This window comes from Lycorma delicatula, chromosome 1 (assembly GCF_047948215.1).
Source record: "Lycorma delicatula isolate Av1 chromosome 1, ASM4794821v1, whole genome shotgun sequence".
NCBI classification, from domain to species: Eukaryota; Metazoa; Arthropoda; class Insecta; order Hemiptera; family Fulgoridae; genus Lycorma; species Lycorma delicatula.
The window spans coordinates 252383511-252407570 of NC_134455.1; the positions used below are offsets into that span (position 1 = coordinate 252383511).

At 31.7% G+C, this 24060-nt stretch overlaps 1 protein-coding gene across 1 annotated transcript; it reads right to left on the bottom strand.

Moving 5' to 3' along the window:
- Nucleotides 1–4160: 4160 nt before the first annotated feature.
- Nucleotides 4161–4835, bottom strand: LOC142317804 (uncharacterized). Its single transcript, XM_075354353.1, has one exon. It carries the CDS (start codon nucleotides 4833–4835, stop codon nucleotides 4161–4163), a length of 675 nt encoding a protein of 224 aa, XP_075210468.1.
- Between the last annotated feature and the right edge of the window lie 19225 nt (nucleotides 4836–24060).

Here is a 24060-nt window from a genome sequence, read left to right on the forward strand (position 1 = left end):
CGCCGACAGTACTGTCCCCCACTGTAAAACGGATACATATCTCTGAACAGACACAGGGAGACAAAACGGGAAAAGAGTGTGAAGAGAAAATGGAAAACAGACAGGAACTGACATCAGAGGACTTTATGAAGATGCTAAGGGAGCTCTGTTCAGAGGTTGAAAACCTTGACTCCCTTCTACAACCTCATAAAATCATTAATGAGGGTGTAAGGCAGGCATCTGCGGGTTTACTGACTACAGCCAACTGAGTAAAAGACATTATATCGACCGAGAGAGTCGATCAAATCATATCGAAGATGAGAAGGGAGAATAATAAGGACATGGCAACGCAGGCATCAGGCAAAGATAGTGACAGCTACAGTGATATAATGCAGAGGTCTCTTAATGATGAAGAGTTACTCGAGGCCGTTAGCTCACATTGGTCAAATCATGTTATGGCACAGATTGAGCAAGTCAGCGAGCCAGTGACAGGGAGTGGAGACATATGCCGCTTTGTTGATATGTCTAAGAAGAGGATGCAAGGGGATAAGCACAACACATACCCGGAGGTTACTGCAGGCGATGTAGTGGAGTGCAGTGCCAAATTACTCGGGAAATCAAACTGCCCGACGAGCAGTAGGCAACTCTCCATATACTACGATACTACACAAGGTGAAATGGAAACCTTGCGTATGATGCTGGCAGCGTTAATGAAGATTAAGGGAGAATCAATGCACCCAGTATTCATATGACCAGGTGAAAGGCTAGGACAGTGTGTGGAACGGATGACAATGTACGTCTTTGGAAGACAAGGAAAACGTGTCAAAACGGTGAGGCTGATGACTGACAAGTTACGAGGGAGGAACCCACCGAACACAGACCACTCCACTCCTGCAATAGTGGGAAGTGGAACGGTAGTAGTCAAAGCTACAGGGAAGTCGTATGCTGACCTACTAAGGGCAGTTAAAAAATCCGTAAGCAAAGAGGAAGTCGGAGAAGTTCTCTCCCTTCGCAAAGGGGCCGGAGAAGAATTACAAATACGGGTGCAAGGCAACGACAAAGCAGCCACACTTCGAACAGTCCTCAAGAAAAAGATATCAGAGGCTCAAGTGGATGTCCGGACGAGAGGAAGATGAACTATCGTACACCTGCAGGACATCGAAGGCAACGCTGAAATGGTGCACATAGAAACAGCTGTATGAGGAGTACTAGGGGAAACGGCAAGCTTTCAAGTGACTTCCCTACGACCAGCGTATGGAGCGACACAGAACGCAACCGTGGTGACAAACTATGCGGCTGCCAAAAAACTAGTGGCAGCTAGAATCAAGATAGGTTGGATGCATTGCCGCGCCAGGATGCGAGTGCCGGAAAAATGGTGTTACCGCTGCTGGGGACGTGGACACACTTCCTCAGCTTGCAACGGGACAGACAGGATGGCTTTGTGCTTTAACTGTGAGAAAACAGGACACAAGAAAGCACAGTGTGTGAATCAACAGCATTGCTCAATATGTGGCAAGGAGGACCACCAGACCAGAGAATGCTTAATCCGGAAATGAAATTTTTACAAATTAACACGTGCAGGAGCAGAAGAGCTCTGGACAGCTGCTGGGAGGTAGCGCTCAATAGGCACTCAGACGTGATTATCATGTCAGAACCGCCTGCAGCGATCTTGTCCAGCACTACATGGCACGTAGATCACAACAGAGACGTGGCGATAGGCTTCCCCAGGGCCGGAATCCCACTCGTTGCAAGTGGTTCGGGAAACGGATTTGTGTGGGTGAATACTGGCCTAGTGACAGTATTCTCCTGTTTGTTTGTCAAGCAGGTAGACGACCGCTCCCAGCAATCCCAGTGAAGATAGACGGCACACTAGTCTCACAGGTGAAAACAGCCGAATACCTAGGCATTTGGCTAGACCACAGGAGGTCCTTCGCAGTTCATGTTAAGAAGACCGCAGAAAAATCTGGAGAGATGGTACGAGCACTCAGCAGGCTGCTGGGAAACGTAACTGGCCCTAGAACCTGTAATAAGAGGTTATAAGGGCACGTTATAAACTCTATACTTTTGTATGGAGTTTCAGTGTGGGGGAATGCCCTGGAATTTGGAAGCCATCGCCGCAGAATGGAAGGGATGCAACGGAGGATAGCGCTGCGTATAATTTCTGCTTACTCGTCGGTTTCTACCGAAGCAGCCCTAGTGTTAGCAGGCATTCCCCCTCTCACCATTATTGCTCGCATGAGGAAAACAGTGGAGGAAGGGGAAGACTGGATAGTGGCGCGTAGACGGCTGTTCCAGGAGTGGCAGGAACGGTGGGACCAATCGACAACTGGAAGATGGACCCACCAATTAATAAGAGAGGTCGAACCATGGGTCAACCGCAAGTTCGGGGACTTGAACTACTGGTTGACCCAACTACTGACGGGCCATGGCTTGTTCCGAACCTACCTCCATGGTAGGAGAAGAGCAGATGACGAACTATGTCGATACTGCGGAGAGACCGATACCCCAGAACACGTCATGTTCGAATGTAGGCACTGGGAAGGTGAACGGCGCAGATGCATCAACGTCACCGGACCTATAACAACTGATGCGATAATACAGGGGATGTTAAGCAGCAGAGATAAATTTAACACTGTGGTGAGATACATAACACATGTATTCACAACCAAAAGCAGAGAGGACGGAATGACAAGAGATGAGGGATAACCTCCACAAAACAGCGTCAATGTGTAACATACTCTACTGGTGGTTAGGAAGACTACAAGACGTAAACTAAACAGAGAGCGAATGGGTGAAGGACAGCCCTCTGCAGAGCCATCACTCGTCTGCATCTGTGCGGATGGGTGCTGGTGATGAGGCACGGGGACTCTTGACCCCCTGAGCCCAAAAGACACCCCCGAGGTTGTGCTATGCTTGACTGTTGATCCGGCCTCGGGTGGGGAGATACGGTGAAATAGGAGTTTTAGTCGATAGGGTACGGGCACACATAGGTTCTGATAACAACATCTAACCGAACCTGTACGAATCCGATACTCCCCCACATAAAGGTCGAGAATTAAGACAAGCTTCAATCTGAGTCAGAACAGTATTAAGCTCTTCAAACGTAAAGACTACATTTCCTAGCACACGTCGGAGGTGAAATTTTACTGACTTTACAGCTGCCTCCCAAAGGTCCCCAAAGTGAGGGGAATTGGGAGGTATAAAGTGCCACTGGATGCCATTTTCAGATGCAGAGTTTACTATTTTTTTTCTCACGTGGTCAGTATTTAAAAATGAGTACATCAAGCGAAGCAAATTATTTGCGCCCACTAAGTTCGTTCCGTTATCGCTATAAATGTTTCAACATAGACCTCTTCTTGAAGTAAATCTTCTCAGTGCTGCTAAGAACGCATGAGTTGATAAATTGCTGACTATTTCCAAATGTATCGCCTTTGTAGAAAGACAAATAAATAGAGCGACATAACATTTCGTTTTTATCTTTGAATTCCGCCCACCATGCCGAATTGTCCGAGGTCAGAGGTAATCTATACCAGAGTTCATAAATGGTTTGTATGTTACCTGTATGCGATGACTTGGCAATTGACCCATTAACTGTTGTGACTGTTTTGCCTTAAACCAGAAGCATACTAGGCACTTGTGCAAAATTGATCTGATGACATTTTTACCATTTATTATCCAGTACCTCTCACGTAATTGGGAATGAACCAATTCAGGTCCTGCATGTAACATTCTCAAATGCTCGTTTATGACTATTAATTTAGTTAGATTGGATTTGGGTGGAAGAATAATCAGATGCTTGCCATCAAAATTTAATTGAGATAGTTGCAATCTTCCTCCTACTCTTAAGTTGTCCGTTCTGTCTTGATTTGAGATGCTTGAATTGGTGGTCAATTTCTTGATTTCAGTTTGAAAATTAATGTTTTGGGTATGTATGATACAACGTAACAAAGTAGATTCCTTTTCCTTAACTGATAAGACATCTCTTGATACTATTATCTTTAGTTTTCAAAATTTAAAAAAAATTTTATACAATAAGAAAGCGTATTTATAATTTTTTGTAAAGACGAAAATGAGTCTGATAAATCTGACAAATTTGTGGTTACCGCAAATGAAGTTAACATTGATGAAATGTGAAGTAACATTATGGTTTTCATTGCGAAGTTCACTTGAACAATCAGCTTCTAAGTTAGTTTTATCAAAAGGTTTATGATCCAGTCTTCTGACGGCCTTTTAAGCCAAGAAGGCGCATACCACCATAATTGATTGATCTGTAATTCAAATGCGTTGTTTCCACGAGAAAGTACATCAGCTGGATTTTCATCTGTAGAAACGTGTCCCCAAACACAGCCTTCGGTTAAGTCTTGGATTTCTGAAACGTGATTTGCTACGAAGGTCTTCCATTTTGTTGGTAATGCTGATATCCAAGAAAGTACAACTGTAGAATCAGTCCATAAATAAGTTTTATTTATAGTTAAACAAAGTGCAGGGTTTACAAATTTAAGCAACCTTGCTATCAAGAGCGCTCCACATAATTCCAATCTTGGAATAGATATTTGTTTTACTGGAGCCACCCATGATTTAGAGCAAAGGAGTTTAACTGATATATTTCCAAAGGTATTAACTGAACGTAAGTATATACAAGCTCCATAACCATTCCTTGAAGCGTCAGAAAATCCATGTAATTGTATATCAAATATTTTTCCAGTACACTTGACTAATCTAGGAATCTTAATTTCCTTGATGAGTGGAAGTTTTTTACAAATGTCAGACCATTTATTAAAAAGGTTTTCTGGAAGTTTATCGTCCCATTCTAGATTTTGGAGCCATAATTGTTGCATGAATACTTTACACAGCATAATAATTGGACCTAACAGACCAAGGGGGTCGAATATTGAAGATATTGTGGCCAATACTGATCTTTTGGTAAATGAGTTGTCTGTTTTTACATTAGTTGAAAAACATAACGTATCTTGAATGTGGTTACAAATTAAACCTAATGTGTTGATTCCCTCGCTAGAAAAGTTAAATGTATGGTTTGAATCATCGGTTTCGGATACGGATTCCAGGAGAGTTGAGCTGTTAGAACACCATTTACGTAGGTCAAATCCCGCTTGCTTTAGAATCGCTGTTATATTTCACCTTGCAGTTGCATTGCCTCAGTTAAATCATCAGCACCAGTTTGTAAGTCATCTACGTAGAAGTCACGACGTATCACTTCAGAAGCCTTAGGGAATTGTTTTGAGTTTTCGTTGGCCAGTTGTATAATGCATTTTGTGGTGAGAAATGGCGCGGATGCTGTTCCATATGTTATTGTTTTTAGTTGGCAATGGTCAATGTAGCAATGATTAAACAACTTATAGCTTGATGGTTTATACATAAACACAATTGTTTTTGTTAAATCCACAAAAAAAGAGCTTATTTTTGGTTAATTTATTTGAAATTATATTTTTGTGGAAAAACTATTTCTGACATTGTAATTAACAAATCTGAATATCTGCTCTTTTGTCAGTGATGTTCATTGGTAATAATTTTATGCTATTATCAATGTTTGTAACTAGGATTTTATGCCAAATTTTATAGCAAAATGCTTCAAACTGACTTCAGTTATCTTAATCAGTAAAGGTTCCTAATTAAAACAAGTTTATTATAAAACTTGGTTTAGTTTGTCATATTAAAGTTAATTTTTTTTTTAATTTGAATATTCTTAAGAAATTAGATATAGTTTATAAAGATATAAACATGAGGGGCGGTTTATATGAACACTCTTATAAACTTAAATTTAATTTAAAATAGGGTTTGAATTTAAATTTCACTAGAGCTTCATCAGTAGCAAATTATGTATCTATATAAGCATTATCGTACTGTGCATGGTTATCGGATCAGTCTATGTTGTTGCATGATGAAACACTTTAAATAACATAATGCATCATTTTTAATTTGCAAACTGAAAGAAATATTCAAATGAAACAAAGTAGTCAAAGAAGGGAAAATTGCAGGGCTCTAAACTTCAATGGGTATGTGCAGGGTGTGGAATGGGTTTGAATTTAAATTTTACTAGAGCTTCATCAGTAGCGCACGACATGTCTACATGAATAATATCATATTGCACGATTTTCGGTTCAATCTGTGTTGTTGCATTATGAAACACTTTAAATAACATTATGCGTCCTTTTGAATAAAATCGTCTATACCATGTTCAGCGTAAGCGTTATTCTTACTGTTGTTTGTAGTAGTGAGACTTTACTGCAGTGCATGTGATTGTTTAATGCAGTAATGTAATGTGACTCAGTTTGTTTATTAGTTCTTCGGTATTTATGTAATACTTCATCATTTTTTTTTCACTTTTTTTTTCATTTTCTATTTTCAATTGCAGAATATGTTCTTTAATTCTTTCCACTTTCCTTGAAACACATGTTTAACAGACAGAGAGTATAACAAAAGAAAGTGTACCTGACTTCATTTTTTGAATTTAAATTTTAAAATGAACAAAAAATGTTGTATAAGAAATGGTGATTTTCCTTTTATTTTCCTTCTACCCACAATTTTGTTTCTGAAAGAAATGTTTTTACCTCAAGTTCAGATTGAAGAATCATTGTAATGTTTGATATACATGTTTACTCCAACTTTCTCAAATAAATATAACCATGTACATAAATTTCAAAATGATGGTCATAACTTGTTCACATAACACAACCCTTCTTGTATTGTTCTCTGGATTTTCCTAGTATTCCAATTACACTGTTCCACTACACATTCTTCCAACTTCAGTGTTCTTGTGCTTTGCAATCTTCTTTGATCATCAGCTCTAGGAGAAAATTTTCCAGTTTCTACAAACCTTTCATGCAGAAATACAAAGCAGTTTCAACAGAAGAAGAAATTTTAATGAAGAAATCCAAAAAATCAACGATTAGGAATAACATTCTGCATACATGTTCCTTCAACTTCATTCTAATCTGCCAGTCCACACACGATGCACTCTACCATTTTAATATCAGAATAAAATCAAATGGTCAAACAAAAGTAAAAAAAGTGATAACAAAACAATTTAACTAAATTTATTTTCAAAAATATAAAAAATACAATAGCAACAGAAATATGAATAAAACAAATTGGTAGAATAAAAATAACCTATTACTGCTTAATAGTACTAGACAAAGCCATACTCAGTACAATCTTATAAATATATAGCTGTATTACTATTATGCTAAATTTAATCTATTTTATTATTTATTCAATAACTAACAGCTTTTAACTAAATTTATTAATAAATTTAATAGTAACGTTAATAACTAATACTTATAATTGAAATAACTTTATTTTATAATTTGATATTAGTAATTATGAAATCTCACAGAAAATTTTGTCATTAGTTTTCTGCAATAACTCTGTTGTTGACCAAATTAAAAAAATAGTTAATGTTCAAAGATTTAGATAACAAGGAAAGCCATAAACATTTAGCTAGCCAAATGTTTTTTGTTTTTTTTATAGGAGAAACAATTACCCAATATTATAATCAACTGATGTGGTTATTTAAAAATTTCTGCATCTTTACATAATAATCTTTTATTACAGAAAGTTGTACTTACATTTCCATTAACAGTTCAGTGATCCCATTTCCCAGTTGGCTTCGATGGTATAGGTAACTTCAGTAAAATTTGGAGAGAAAACTATAGTGAATAAAAATTTATATTAATTCATTTAATTTTAATATACCTGTTGTATTAGAATAATAAAGGTATTACCAAACTTTTTTTAGAAATGTGTAATAATAAAAAAATGAATTTCCTACAAAGAATGTCATATTTACAAACATTAAATTAATTTAATTTTTTTATTTAAGGTACGTTATGCCCAGCAAACAAGTAAAAATGAGCTATCTTTCTCACTTTACTCATTTTTAATATTTTTGAACGAATCTTCTTTTTTTAATAGTACAGGCAATTTCTCATCAAAATAGGCTGTATTTGAAAATCATTACCTACCAGTTGATCTTTTGTCCATACGTTAGGGGTGATGAGGGAAGCTTAACTCCAGATTTTTAACATCCCCTCCCATAGATTTTTGAAAAACTCAAAATACTCCAAAGGTTTTTGAAATGCGTTTGTTTTATTTACAATTGAATACATAAGTTTATGAATACATAAGTTGTTTTCTTCTTAATGGTGTAATCATGAACTCAAGCTAGCAACACATACTGTAACAGATAGTAACAACTACATACTAGAAATATGTATTGAAGCTGCTCAAGGTCCTACTGTTAATGGGCAGGGAAATTATAACAGAAGAAAGTGATGAAACTCCAGTTGTAAATACCATTCTGAACAAGCTACTCCTAACAGTTGTGTTTCAAGGTGTTAGTCATGAGACAAAACAGTGCCAAAATATTTCATAGATCCAGATATGGGTGTAAACACCCAGATCTGGGTGTTTTGGAACCTGCTACACTGTTTTGCAGAATTCATGTAATGGTGGCCAATAAAAGACATAAGCCTGTTTCATAATATTCCAAAATATTGATCACCTACTATTAATATGCAACTAAATTTGGTAAGTAAAACTATACATTTGTTAGTTTGTAAGTAGAAAAAAGAGTGTGGTTACCACTCTGCTTATAACCCAAATTTTTTGTTTTATGAAGAAAAAAGGAGTTTTTTTTTTATTTCCAAAAAAAAAAATATATTTCTGCCGCTGTATGAATACACAGTAAAAAAAAAGACATGACAGCAAAAAAAAAAAAATCATGAATTAACTTTTTTCGGCTACGCTGGTCAACTACGCAATTCATCTTCTTGCTTGAAAGAAGATGAAATAAAAAATTTTCTTTTTCATTTTGGGGATTCCCATACTCAAACGGAAGCATTGGGATAAAATTAGATTTTAAGAAAATAATCCATAAGTGATAAAAAATTTTAAAAAAGGAACTTTTAAGTGTTAAGAAAATACAAAGGTACAACCATAATTCTAAGTAACCAAGTTGTAATTTTCTAGGAAGAAGGTGAACATTTTTGGCTTTTTTTTTGTTTCATGAAATTAGACTAAAGAGTAAGGGCTATTAAAAAATTAAGCATTTCATATTTTAAATGTATAGGTAAATTGCGAGATGGATTTAAATTTAAAATTAATTTTTAAAAAATTTAGTTAAAAATTTACAGAGGAGGATGAATATCAAATGAAATTTTTGGCAATTTATGATCTTGATAAAAAAACTTCTAAGAAAAACCTTTTGCTAGAGTTCCTAGTAAAGAATTGAAATTTTATTTTGGCCAAAACACCCTCACCCTTTTTCCAATTTTTGCAAAGTTGTACTACATTCCTTTCCCCCCGAAGTTAGTACCTGACTACAAGATATATTGTTTTATTTTTGTTCATTATTTTAAGGTTTTCTATTTTTTTTTAGCACATTTTTAGGTGCTTTTGGTGGTTGTTCATATGTATATATACCAAACATCCGTCTGACAAATGTTTTGGGCTTGGGAGCATGGCATAAAAACTTTTCTCAGATTATTTATAATTTATTTAGTTTGTTATATCCTTGAGGCACAAAACTTAAAAAAGAACAATTTATTTTTACACCAATTATTATATTCTGTAATTTCCTGCTATAGCTGGGAAAGTAAAAATTAAAAATATAAATAAATTTTATTAAAACGTGAAAGTCAGCTGCTTTAGCCTGTTAAATTTTTTTTGTGAAGTCTTCGGTGAAATTATCTGGTTTAAAAATAAATTGTATTTCATGTATACATAAAGGTATTTTTTTGTTTCTTTTTTTTAACCTCCGGGACCACTGTTAGGTATTGCTTCAGAGGATGAGATAAATGACAATTTTTGTAGAGTGTGAAAATGCCAGCCTGTCCAGGATTTGAGCCTGGGACCTCCGGATGAAAGGCCAAGATGCTACCACTCGCTCCACAGAGGCCAACATATGCATACAGTTAATTAATCTTACCTGTACTATTAATCTTATCTATACGTTCTTCATAGGACTAAATAAAAAATCATATTTTATTTTTTGGAAGAAGTGAAAATTAGAAAATGTTATTTTAAAGATGATGTAGTTTAAACAGTTACTTACATGTCTATTAATAAAATTATAAAAAAATAAATCATTTGTAACAATGTTATTATTCAAATTCATTCCATTAGGTAAAAAATATTAACATTTTATCCTAATAATTAAATATGAAGTTAATCTTTGATTATCAGATTAGATTTTTAATTATTTTACAATCATTTTTTTACAATAAAAAATTCTAATCTCTTCATTTGGTTTCTTGTCATAATAGATTTTAATTTCATTTTCTATCCATTGATGGATAAAATGATCCAATGGCAGATAGAATTTCCATGAGTATGGAAAACATTATTAAATAACTCGTAAACTGTAAAACAAAGAAACATTAAATTTAGCAAATTTGTATAAATACCTTTTTGATCACCTTTTTTCAGTAAAATAAACCACGCACCCTGGGAAACCCCATGGGGGTGCAATTAAAATTGTTTAATGCAGTAAGTCATTGCCAAGTGAAACTATTAAGAACCAATTATTGCATATATTTTACCCACTTCCTAATATTAAAGATATCAGTCTGTCAGTAAATGATGATTTCCCTTTGAAAACATCTATTTTATTTATTACACTTTGGCATGGTGTTTGTGGCATATTTCACAGACACTGGAAAAATGAAAAACACTCCCCCCCACACCGCAATCTTAATGTAGCAAGCATTTCATCAATAACTACGTTTTCAGATATGCTGTAATATGTTTTACAATTGTAATCAAACTTATAAGATATTTAGTAGTAGTAATTTATGTAATATTTTTCATTGGTTCCTAGGAATAATATAAAATCTTAACGATTTCAATTAGCTAAAGCTTAAATCACCTATTTTTTATTATAAGGTGAAATTAACTAAAGCTATTTCCGTCATTTATCCAGACTTCTAAAAGATTGATATGCAAAATATTCAAAATCTCATCAAGAAAAAGAAACTCTAAACATGACTTCAGTTCAGCATGGTTAATCTCAGCTGCATCTCTTAATAATTTTGTTCATATTTACCTACCTCTTATTACTAAAATATAGCTGAGAATTGCACATGGAGTGTACATTGTGGATTAAACATTGGTTCAAAGGTTCTCTGCATTAAGGTTATTATATTATCTCTGCATTATTATTGTTATAACATGATTGTATAACAGAAATTTTAAGCTGCTGTTCTCACCCTAGTGTGAGTTGATGTTACTGTTTGTGGTTTCTTTTAATATAGCAAGTATATATTTAGGATATCTAAATTCTGAAACTTAAATGGATAAATTGAATATTCTATAAGAAGTTGTCTTTTGTGGGTGTGGAATTCAATCATGTCCACCAACTATTCGGTAAATTTATGATTTGAACCATAAATGAGTAGGTTAATTTTAATTTAATTATAAATAAAATATTTCTTGGAAGCCTAAATTCCTAACAAAAATAGCATTTCTTATAAAACTCCAATCATAACCTCCCCTTATAATTATCTTGATCTGGATGTGGTCCATCTTTCTGTTTGATTGTCCCTTTACTCTACCCAACCTTTTCCTTGTAGTTGTTTCCTTCTTCGTTGGGCCAAGTATGTCAATTCTCCGATTCCATATGTGGTGTTCCAAGCTTGTGCCCTTGGAACTATCAAAATATCTCTTATCTAGGGGTTGCACAAAAAACTATTAAATATAGCATGAATCCTACTTCTAATGAAGTCTCATTAACTGCATAGTTTAACAGTGTACTATAAAAATAGGTAACAAAAAATAATAAACAGATTGTTTTATCGTACTACAGGAAGATGTGAAATCTCAGTGAAAAAATTAGAACAATGCAAATAATAAATGCAAAATAGTAACCGATTAAAAATAAAAATTAAGTTTATACATTTCCATAATAGCAATACTTTGTTGTCTTAATATTCTTTGAGTAACTTTTTAATAAATAAATATTACTGCCTGAATAAGGTAGTAGAGAGAAAAAAACACAAATAATTATGAAAGGTGCAGTTACGTTTTTAACAATTGCGACAATAATTATCGGGGTGACAGTGTGGGTGTGCAGGTACATAAACTAATAATAAATAATTTGAAATTTTAGAATTGTATGTTAATGAATATTTCATGTTATTTAGAATTTATCTATAAAAATTTTAATACGATGACAAATCTCTGTGAAAGAGATAATAAAATCATTCCATTAGAATGACTGTTAAAATTATGTTATGAAATAATTTGTTTAATGATTAGTATATTGTCTTGTATTGCAGAGGGCTATTAAAGCTTACCTGAAACGGCTTGGTTTTTCAGTAAAATGATGTGTAAATGACCATAAAGTTTTGGAGATGTTTTCCATATTGAAAAACAGTTAATTTTTTAATTAGTATCTTTTTACCTGTAACTTAGATTACTGCTTAAGATTATAAATATTAAATCAAATATTCAATTGCTTAACTGATTTCTACTGTTGTAGACTACCAGATCCACCAGCACCACCAACACCATATCGACCACCACGTGTGCCAGAAGGGCCCTAGGGCTTCATGGTAAGCTAACATTTAAATGTTATATTATTATCAGAAAAAAGTAATATAATAAACAGTTATAGAATTTTAATAAATGCAGTTGTAAGTTTGTTTTTCTGAGAATCTGTTCACAACAGATGCTTCTTGCATAATCAGTTGATCACCTTTTTTATGTAAAGGGAATAATACAGATTATTAAAAGATTTTAGTATTATTAAAAGATTAGAGAAAGCTCTGCTCAGCATAAAAAGTTTTATTAAAGATTGTTAATAGCCTGGAGAAAAACTTTATGTACTTTTTTGTAAAGTTCAATTATGACCTGTAAAACTGAAAAAATTTAAACAAATTTTTCAAATTTACTTGTGTAAAAATGGTGGTTTATTACATTTCTGGCTCACTAAGCAACTAATAATTAGCTTCTAATTGTTATTCAATGACATTTGCTTATCCAGAACTAAATTTTCAAACTATGATATCACATAAGCATTAGGATGATTTGCCCACATTTTATTCAATAATTTCTTAAAATAGTTCAAACTATTCCTTTTCTTTAATATCCCCACACATTTTAAACAACTTAAAATTATTTACTAAACCCTAGAATTCTTTTAAATCTTTTACTTATTTAAATTTATACCTCATTCCCAACAAGTTTACTTTTTTCTGCTTACATATTTATTGCTTTTAAGAAGCGATAGAAAGATATTAGTCTACTTCTTTCTGAATTACTTTTCCTTAAAAATAATTTGGAAATTCTATTTTCCATCTCTTAACAATCCCCATCAAACTCACACTGTTCCTACTGTCACTTTTCTTTGTTACCACCTTTTCATCAGTTACTAATTTCATCATAAATACACTTTAATAAACTTACAGCTTCATTTGTACCCTCTGGTGTACAAGGTAACAACATACAACTCAGGTGCAACTTAGAACTTTTATCATCATTCTTAGATCAATGTCATTTTGGTAAATGAAATAACTAACTTTGAAATTATGTGCTCTGTAAAGATTTCTTTAATAGTAAATTCTTTGCATACATTCCTTCTGACACACATTAACCTTCTCTCACTAGTGCATTCAAATTCATCTTTGTTGACTTCTTGTATTCTTTCATTAAAATTATTAGATTGAAATTGTTACAGAATTCTAAAAATTTGCCTCTCTTTTTGTTATCTGCCAACCAATTTGAGCATCTTTTCTGAATCCTTCAAAACTGATCTTGTTCAATATAATTTGATTACAAGCAGTTTGATCATTTATATCCTCGATTATAATCATATTTTTATTTTCCCTAAAGTTTTACACACTCACAAGTTTTGAAAATCCACCTCTCACTTTTTTCACTTAAGAATACTAAGATATAATAATGTGTATTCCACTAACAGAGAATTGCACCAAATTCTTTCCCCTAAATTGACAACTATTACTATTTCCCATTTAAGACCTGGCATTATTCCACTCTGAGTTCTGACATGTGCAGGTTTTCTTGGTTGGTTTTCACCTTACAATAGTTGTAGAAACCTAACATTCATTTAGCTGAAATGTTTCTCTAGAAATGTTTCGTTAAGTAAGAGAATATCATATTCATTAAAAAGATTAAAAACAAGTGCTTCATAATTAAAAAAAGAAGCGATAGCTCCTTCAGTCCTGTTCTTTAAATCGGGTAGATAAGTAGTTAGTGGAGGCACATGCATTAGATCCTTTATAAAATCCAAAAGGAAAATATCACATAGGATTAGAACAGGTGACCTTGAAGGCCACCACATAAAAGCTCTGTAATCAGATCCAAGCTTGAAGAAAACATCATTCAACCAACCCAGTACAGAGTGGAGCTAGTGAGGAGGGGCATCATCTTGTTGTCAAATAAAATTCTCTAGTTTCATCTAGCAGTTAAATAAAGAACCAGGTAAGCAGAGTATACAAAAAAGTAACTCTTGTTGCGCTTACTTCAACAAAAAAAAATGACCTGTAAACTTGTCATCAAAATAGCTCACAGAAAACATTTAACTCTCCCTTTCTCATTGTAAGAGTTTTTTGGGAATTTCCCCAGATTTGAACATTATGTGTCTTATCTTTTTCGCTTGACAGATCACTGAACACAATACTATTAAGAAAGTCGCCTTCTCCATGCTGCAACATTTCAACTGAGAAGCATCATGTACAGCATAGTTGGACGGTTTCAAAGTCTGTAACAGTGGTAAATGGTTCTTGACCCTTAAGTAAGCGTTTCTTTAAAACATTCCACACTATCATCAATGGCATCACCAGTTGGGCCATTGCTGATCTTCCTAATAGATATTTTAGAACTATGTAGGAAAGACTCCTTGGTATGTTTTTGGTTGCCTTGTACTCTTTCCTTTACACAGATATCCAGTTGTTTCAAACTACGAGTAGTTATGCCATACACAAATGTTACTGTCATTCAAAGGATTGTAATTAAACTTACTATGGGAAAGACGTTAAACTGTTCACATGCAACAATTCTGCAAAACACATCAGACTTTCTAGTCAGAAGTTTTCATCATTGTTAGTGAAGCTATCTAGCAAAAAATATAGGGAATTAATCTATGGCCATGTGTGCAACTAAAACTGCACTTTTGAATTTTGATTTTAGGCCTTAAATTAAGACTGTTTACTTCATCCAAGAGATGAGGTAACAGGTAAAACCCTGATATTCTTTTTTTGTAATCTGGAATAATATAATTATACATTATACTACATTATAACAGGAATTATTTGTTTATTTTACCTTTAATCCTTACCTACCTGGTAGATGCAAATATTACTTCTTTTTCTGATTAAGCTCACTGTTTACTAGTTTCTCATTTCTATCCCAATTATTTCCAATAATTTTATTTCATATCTTCTCCTTTAAAAAATAAGCTCATATAATCTCCAATACTGAAGTAGTGTCCATCTATAAGTATTTGTCTGTTGCTGTTCTTATTGTTTCCTTTTCGTCACTTTCATTATTTATTTTCTTAGAGGATTCAGGATTTCTCCTGTTCCTTCTTACAGCAGAAATATCTTTGTGCAAACTGTATTATTTATACATAAAAGTGAAGTTTATAACTTTTACAAATTCAGGTTTTACATTTCTGTTCAGTGTGAATATTACTTTGTATTTTCTATTATCATGGATATCTTTTTTGACGTAAAAGATTTTACATATATAATTTTTTCATATTTGTACAAACTCGGTAATGTTATTAAATCTAATAATACAAAGATTTGTTTATATGACTGTTTTAAATTTAACAGAAATCTTATGTTATTTTTCTAAATTAAACATTTTTTAGATTATATTGTGTGAGGATCCCACATACAATTTTGTTTGTAACATGTGATGTAATGAAGAATTTAATTTTTTATCATTCACTGTAGCAATTTTTCTTTAAGTACACAATTACACCATACAAAACTTTGTTGCATAAATCAATAACATAGTTATCCTGTAATAAATATTTGTTTATTCTGGCTATCAACAACTAACATCTTGATTAAGAACATTGTTAACGATTTTTATGTTTAGTTTCTGTTATTTTTTGATTATTTACTCTTAAAATCGCAAAAACTTGATGTTAGTTTATTTAATATTAATTCATTTCTATTTGTGGGTTGAGTGTAAATAAATCTGGTGACTTGAAAGCAAGAATGTGAACTTTCTTCTGATTAGATAGATATATTGTCTGCTTATGTGACAGGAGTAACCTCTACTGAACTACTCTCCAATTGATGCAGTTTAAAAATGAATAAGATTGAATAAGTTCAGCTAAGTATGTTTGAACTTAGTTCCACTTGAGGAAATTCTTAAATATATGTTCTGATTTTTATCTTTAATTTCAGTACATTGTTGCTCAATATTTACAGTAACTGCTTTTCTTTCATAACATCAAAAATTATAATGTCATAAATGTTTCTTCTTCATTGTCTAAATCTTAAATATTTTTTTTACAAAAGAGAGCAATATTTTTTTCTTTATTGTAGATTTTCCTATTCTATAACCATACTGTTCATTATCTAGACTATTATGTTTATTTTCATGACATAATAATTTCTCAAGAATAATATTTTCACAAATTTATTAGTCTATACTGACTAACTTCAAACTTTGTGTCCTTCAAATGGATTGATTTTACATTTGATAATTGTGGTTCATTAGAAATTTACCTTTACTATAGGAAATATTTGTCAAATAAGAGAGATGTTTCACTTAGATTCTTTTACTCTTTTATTTACTGATGTGAAGATACTCTGAATTTCTTATTTTTTTTATAAATGACTGTACTAATTCTTTATCACGTAGAGATGAAGGGTGCAATTTAATCTTTTCAACATCTACAATAGTTTAAACATGAATAACATTGTTATTAATATATTTATTGTTTTTCCTAAAAGTTCTTATTAATACAGATTTTCTACTCACAGTTAAGACAGTTACTATCATATGTTATTCCTGTTTAAGCAAGCTGCAAAACTGTGCCTCTTATATTTATTTCTTCTATTATAAGTTTACATTGATTTTGTTTTATTATTTATGCTATTCAAAACTGCACTATTTAAGTGATTTGATTTGATTTGTTTTAGGTCTGCAATCATGTTCTTACTTTTATTCAACACTGGTATCTAATTTATACCTCTTTTTAAAATCTTTGTATTCTTTTACATCTTTATTCCTCAGGGAATTTTTGTTATGCATTTACCTTACTTCCAAATTTTTGAATTGGAAACAGTAATTTTTTATTAATCCAGTCATCACTGTTCTGTGTTTATGTTTTACAAGCTTGATCTTCTCAGGAGTGGGTCAAAGTAGTTTTTGACTACGTTTATTAGTAATGTTGGATCATTTGAATCTGTTTATGGTGATTTGTATGCAACAAATCAATTTGTGCAAGGAGCAAATTAAAATTTTTTATGTTAGCCATAAATTTTCGCTTTAATATATAAAAGTATATTTCTTTTGACTGTGCTGAATGGATTACTAATGGCAAATTTAAATATTTAATAAGTATGATCTGATTACTCTGGTTTAGCTTCCATAAATTCATTTTCAAATATGCTAGTATAATATTGTAATTTGTAAATTCAGTATAATATTTAATGTTTTTAAAGATTAAGCAAACTAATTTTTGCTTTAAATTTTTAGTTAAAAGTTTTAATTTCATTTTTAAAAAATAGAGATAATTTTCTGGGCTGATTTATATTAGTATTAAAGTAATCCACAAGAAAAACATTTATTTTTTTAGTCATTCATTTATTATATGTATTCCTCACATCATTTGTGACAAGTATGATGAAAGTGAATTTTTTAATAAGGGTAAAAATACAAAGTTTGAGAAGGATTCAAACCCAGAATTTTAAAGATGATAGCATCATCTGCTACATTGATGAATAGGAATGTGCAAACATTTTAACAATTCTCACGATAAGTGTTGTATAAATTAATTGCCTGCTAACACCTCTACTTTACAATATATTGTTTGAATGTACATTAAACAATGTAAGAAATAACCTAATCATGCAGTAATAATCATGATCAGGTAATAAATAATAATTTTCTAGTGTTATCCCTTATTTGCAAGATTTTCAAATCTCTAAGTGTTATTATTCTACTGTACTTAGTCACACAATCATAAAACCAAGTTCACTAGTCATACATAAAATCCAAGAAATTCACTTTAAACTAATTTTGGCACGTATTAGGAAGACCTTGAATAGTTTTCAAAATTTATTTTTATGAAAATAATAATAATGTATTTCCTTGCAGGAAGAAGTATCTAAAAATGCTGATTTCTGATGAAAATTTAAAGTTTTGGTCTATTGTGGTTACATTCCAAGATGGGGCCGATGTGGAAGATTCCGGAATTCTGGAAGATTCAAATATCTGGGCTGTGACATCTTTCGATCATGAACAAGATATAAATATAAAATTGGCTAAATTTAGTGCGGCTTGTAGATCGATACGTCGTACTCTAAAAAGTCAGACCAGGAAGGATACCAAAATTAAAGTTTATAAAACAACGGCTATTCCTATACTTACATATGGTTGTGAGGTGCGGATTAAGAGAAAATGTGATGATTCCCGTATACAAGCGGCAGAGATGACGTTCTTGCGGAGCGTGAAAGGTTGTACGAGAAAATATTATATTAGGAATGTGGTCCTTCACCAAGAGAAAAGATAAAATATATTTATAATATTGTAAGATAAAATATGAAATAGAAAATATTTAAGGAAAAAAATTTGTCCTGCCTATTCACCATAAATGAGAGCAAACAGCGATGATGATTGCGGACATTCTAGGTAGTATACTAAGAACCTACAAAATTACATCATCATTATATCATATCGCGATACATACTTAGAAGAGCTTCATTAGAAATAAAGTAATAGTTAATCCGACCTGTTCTGGAAAAGAAGACCAAATTCTATCGACAACTTTCTTGAGTTGTTCTTGATCTGGTCCGAGGTCCTACTAACTGGTCTGATGGATATTTACTTCCCTCCAGACACGGAGAAGTAGTCCTCCGGATTTCGTTTAGTTCCTTGTTATAACCTGTTCATCATAACTAATCATAATGATTTTTGTTTATTATATTTTGTTTTATTTTGTAAATGTACATTCATTCCCTTAATAGAAAGGAAATTAATACTACTTTTGTTCAGTCAGGACCTGCTCTTCTGCAAACAATAAAAATAAAATTAAACTGATATTTTTTGACATAAAGAGTTTTATTCGATCAATTCTCTATAGAATATTTTTTTTTATTATTTTATAATAATATTAATACTAATATTTTTAGTGAAATAAGAACGGTAAAATCAATTATTTATTAAAAATAATATTTACAATATTAAACAAAATGTTTTTCGATCACCTCAAAAAAATATTGGATTACACAACTTCAGAATTGTTCTACACTCAAATAAAGAAGTAAATAATTTAGGGGTAAAACAAAACAAAAAACATTAAATGATTCATCCAAAATATTTTAGTTTAAAGTTGGTATATGTATGTATCCATGTATCCTATATATATATATATATATATAGGAGAGAGGAAAACACGAAGAGAGGAACTGAATTTTGTAGCTTTTATAATCTGCAACTATCTTCTCTCTCAATTGTTAAAGAAAATATTTTTACTCTTATTTTTTGTTCGACAACATTTGTCAATAATTACTGGTTATTCGTTTTTTACTTTTGAAGTAACAGGGGAATTTTTTTACCAATACTATCATTAGTATTTGAAATGACATCAAAACGTTATAGTGCGAGAAACTTTACGGCCTAAAGTAATTTCCGTACAGAATGTGGATAAAATTTTAAAAACAGATTGACTTAATTATTTTATAAAGAAAATTTCAAATAATTCTTAAACGGTGAAGATCCAAACTTCGTAAATGAAAATTTCACATCAATTAAACGAGGTAATACTATGTTATATGGATTACGGGTAAATTTGTTTTTGACGACAACTATATTAAAATTATGTGTCCAAGATCAGAGTTACGCTGTTTCAAAACTGATAGTACCGTACTTACAGAACAACGTTTCACTTCACAATAAAAAGAGTAGAACAATATATTAAACAGTAGAGGATAACTAAATAAAGATTACTGAAAAATTCATCCCGTTGTTGAACGATTTTCTAATTACATTTGTAAAGCAGATACGTGAACTACGTAGTTCATGTATATTGATAAAAATCTAAAACTGGTTTTATTAAGAATAAAAATTAATTTCATCTAACAAAATATTATTGTTGCCGTTATTTTTGGAAGTTTAGGCATCGGTTGGCATTTCATATTTTTAATTACCTTTATTTACCTACTTCTTAATCTCAAATATAGCTAGCTAGCTTTATGTTTGAGTTCTCTATGACGCTGTCAAAATTGGGGAAAATAATATAAGTATGGATATAAATGAAACCGTTGTGAGACTGAAAAATGTATAAGTGTTTTAATCAAGACTCATGAAAATATAATTAAATAACAAAAAATAATTACAAAGAAGATGAATATGCGTAAGTAATAGTAAAAAAACCAAGTCTAAAGAATATAAACTATTAAAAAACATTCAAATTTTTATTGAAGCGTTTTATTATAAAAATTATTTTACATAAAGTAATTTCATCAAAAAATCTAACTTCTTCATTAGATCTCTAGTTATTTATTTTATTATGAATTTCCTTAAAATCAATTTTTATGGCAACACGTTGTTCACGACTGCGAAAGTAAAGGAATGATATCCCAGAAATGACGGTTATCTTTTTTTACAAATTATTTAGAAGGGAATTTTATTTTCTTACTTCTGGTAATAATTTTATTTATTTTTTGGTTTTGCTTATAGTGTCTTCACAGTGTATCATATTGGTTGGTCAGAACATATTCTGAGTAATAATTCTCAATGACATAGTCGTCGTTCGAGAGAAAAAAATTGACTGTAATTCCTGCACATATATATTGGAAGTTAAAAAGATACATTCAATCCAACTCTGTTAACAATATAGCAAATCTAACACTAATGAAAACATTTTAAGCAGTGATATATGAAATAGGCTATAAGTTAATTAAAAGTAAATATTGATGGATTAAAATATCATAAATTATATTGCGATGGTTTTTATCATCGAATTCATGCTGCAAGCGACTTTTTTCTAATGAATTTTTAGAAGATTACAAAGAAGTATATTTAGATAAAAACAAGTGTAATTTAAATACGTTTGTCAAACATCAAATTCATCAAAATTTATGTGTGTAATATGTGTCTTATTCCTTATAAATATCAGTGTAAACCTAATGAGGTAGAATGACATAAATATTGTATTCATGCGATTGCTAATGATAGAGATTGTTAATCGATAAGAAATTTAATTAAAAATTCTCGAAATTAATTATTTAATTTTTCACACAACTAATTACTCATAAAATATGTTGAGTTCTTTTATTTAAAATTTTGAAAAAAATATGAATTATAATAATCGAAGGGAACTGGATGAATATAACAGAAAAGTAAATTTCTACAACTTCAAAATGTCGATGTGGCTGGTCAGTTTGTGATTTTAGAACATCCATTTAAATGTAATTTAATAACATATTATTAAGAAAAACGACTCAGATTTGTATAATAAAATTTATTGCTTTTGATCGAAGTTAAAAATTCAGTATTAGATTTGCTCAGATTTATTATAAATAGTGAAGGTCCAATAAAATTTTAGATTTGCTCAGATTAATTATCGATAGTGAAGGTCCAATAAAATCGAAGTTAAAAATTCAGTATTAGATTTGCTCAGATTTGTTATCGATAGTGAAGGTCCAATAAAATTTTAGATTTAGTCAGATTTATTATCGATAGTGAAGGTCCAATAAAATTATAAAATGCCGAATTTGGAACAATACAGAAATACTGCTTTCAAATCGAGAAATAATTCGCTTTTTAATATTTTTGAGATAGAGAATTCTTTCCAGAACTTGATCGACATGATTTTAAATGATAAAGCACACTATGAAGATAAAGACAGCGAGTGGTAGATTCTTATTTACTATAGACAGAATTTTATTAAGGATAAATAAATACCGTCCACTATGAGGAGGAAGTTTATTTATTAATCTCCCTACAGTTATAAAAAACAAACATGCTATAATCAAGCCGAAAAATAGAGCTGAGTGCTTCAAGTTGGCAATAGTTTCTAAATATATAAAGTACCCCGCATATATAAAGTACCCCCGCAAAGTTGCTAAGAAAAACCAAGAAAAACTAAGAGTTACGTATAGATTTTATTAGCATTACTTTCCCACGCGTTTATCCGAAATAAATCGTTTTGAGAGTATTAATAATCTTTCAGTTAATACCCTTATTATCATTTCAAAGGAAGGCTTTGTAAATCCACTGAAAGTGTGTAAAAATGAAAAAAAGAATCATTTTAATCTATTGCTTTTAAGTAAAGAGGAAAATCAACATTATTGTCATACAAAAACGTTTGAAAAATTAATTTGTTCGCAAAAAACGAATCATCACGGTAAAATTTTAATTTATAAAAGATGTTTTACTCGTTTCATATTTGACAGTAGTAATTCGAATGAAAAATATAACGAAAAAGTTATTCATTTTTCAACTAATAAATTCTCACGTGTAATCCTTCCCTCAGGTAGAAATTCAGTTTTAAAATTCAAAAAGTACATCGCATCTAGTTTCGGTTTCCATTATCGCATAGACTGATTTCGAGTGCCCGCTATCGCCTACAAATAAAATATACCAACATCATTGTTTCAAAAAGAGTTCTTTATTAAAATAAAAGAAATCATGTACCTATTAACTTTTTCGTGTATTTTGTGGAGGTAATGATGTACTAATATTTTACGTAATGTAGTTCCTTCACATCTGATACTGAGGAGAAAATGCCGCATATAATTTTATGAAAACTGAATATAACTAGAAAAATCAGCAAAGTTAACAGATTAAAAATTGCAATTATTATGAACGATCATGATAAAATATCATTTGACAAAACTGATAGGTGTGAAATATGCAAAAAAATATTTGATTTATTCTTAAGAAAGGTTAGGGATCACTGTCATTTGACAGGAAGAAATCATTCAGCCCTTTGTTAAAATTGTAACTTAATTAGACAGAAACAACATTTTCTCCCAATATTTATTCAAAATTCTATGGGTGGTGGAAAAAGCACATAAGTCCAAAATGTCCAATTTTGAGATAATTTTATTGTGTGTACATAAATCATTACCCCACATGATGGAATAAGCACATAAGTCAAAAGCTTATTCTGGGTCAATAATAAAAGGAGTATACAAAAGCGCTTGGTTAAAAAGAACATGGGTTGACTTGCTCAGCGAGGTGCGGCATGTGTGAACCCCTGTCGAATGCTAGATGTGGAAATGTGAGTACCCTGAGCGAGACTATGGAGATTGAAGCACTAACGTTTATTAATTGAACTAAATGATCTATGACCCATGTTTGAATGACTCAAATCAATTGTATGGTTAATAAAATCTGTAGGTTTTTCGTGAGGACTGCAACAATACTACTCCCTGTTGCTATAAGGAGCGCTAGTATCCTAGACCATATTTTTGAAATTCCCTTTTCCCTCTTTTTTCCTAGTCCGCAATCTTGTAATTTCCCCTTTTCCCATATGGGACTTTTCCTTTTCCCTTGGGAATTTCTCTTTTTCCTGTGTGAATTTTCCTTTTTCTTCGTGGGAATTTCCCTATTCACTCGTACTATCTCTACCTCACTCTAAAATCTCCCTACCCTTCTTCCATGCAGTAGTGTGTAAATGTTGGTACTGCACCACTTCTGGTCGGCCATCTTCAGACACCACTTCCGGTGGCGGTGGCGTGTGTGAAACTTGTTAATTTATTTTTAATTTAAACATTGATTTTTTTTAATTCAATTTTTTTGGATACAAATTAAAATCTGAAAGAAAATTTCGGAATTGCGGAAAAAAATGTGTTCTTGTAGCCTTTCAGTCCAAACAGATCAAAACTTACTTCACCCGATCTTAAAACTTTT

Excerpts from the sequence above, each read along its gene's own strand:
- LOC142317804 (XM_075354353.1), bottom strand. The coding sequence starts at position 4,835 with ATGCTGTGTAAAGTATTCATGCAACAATTATGGCTCCAAAATCTAGAA.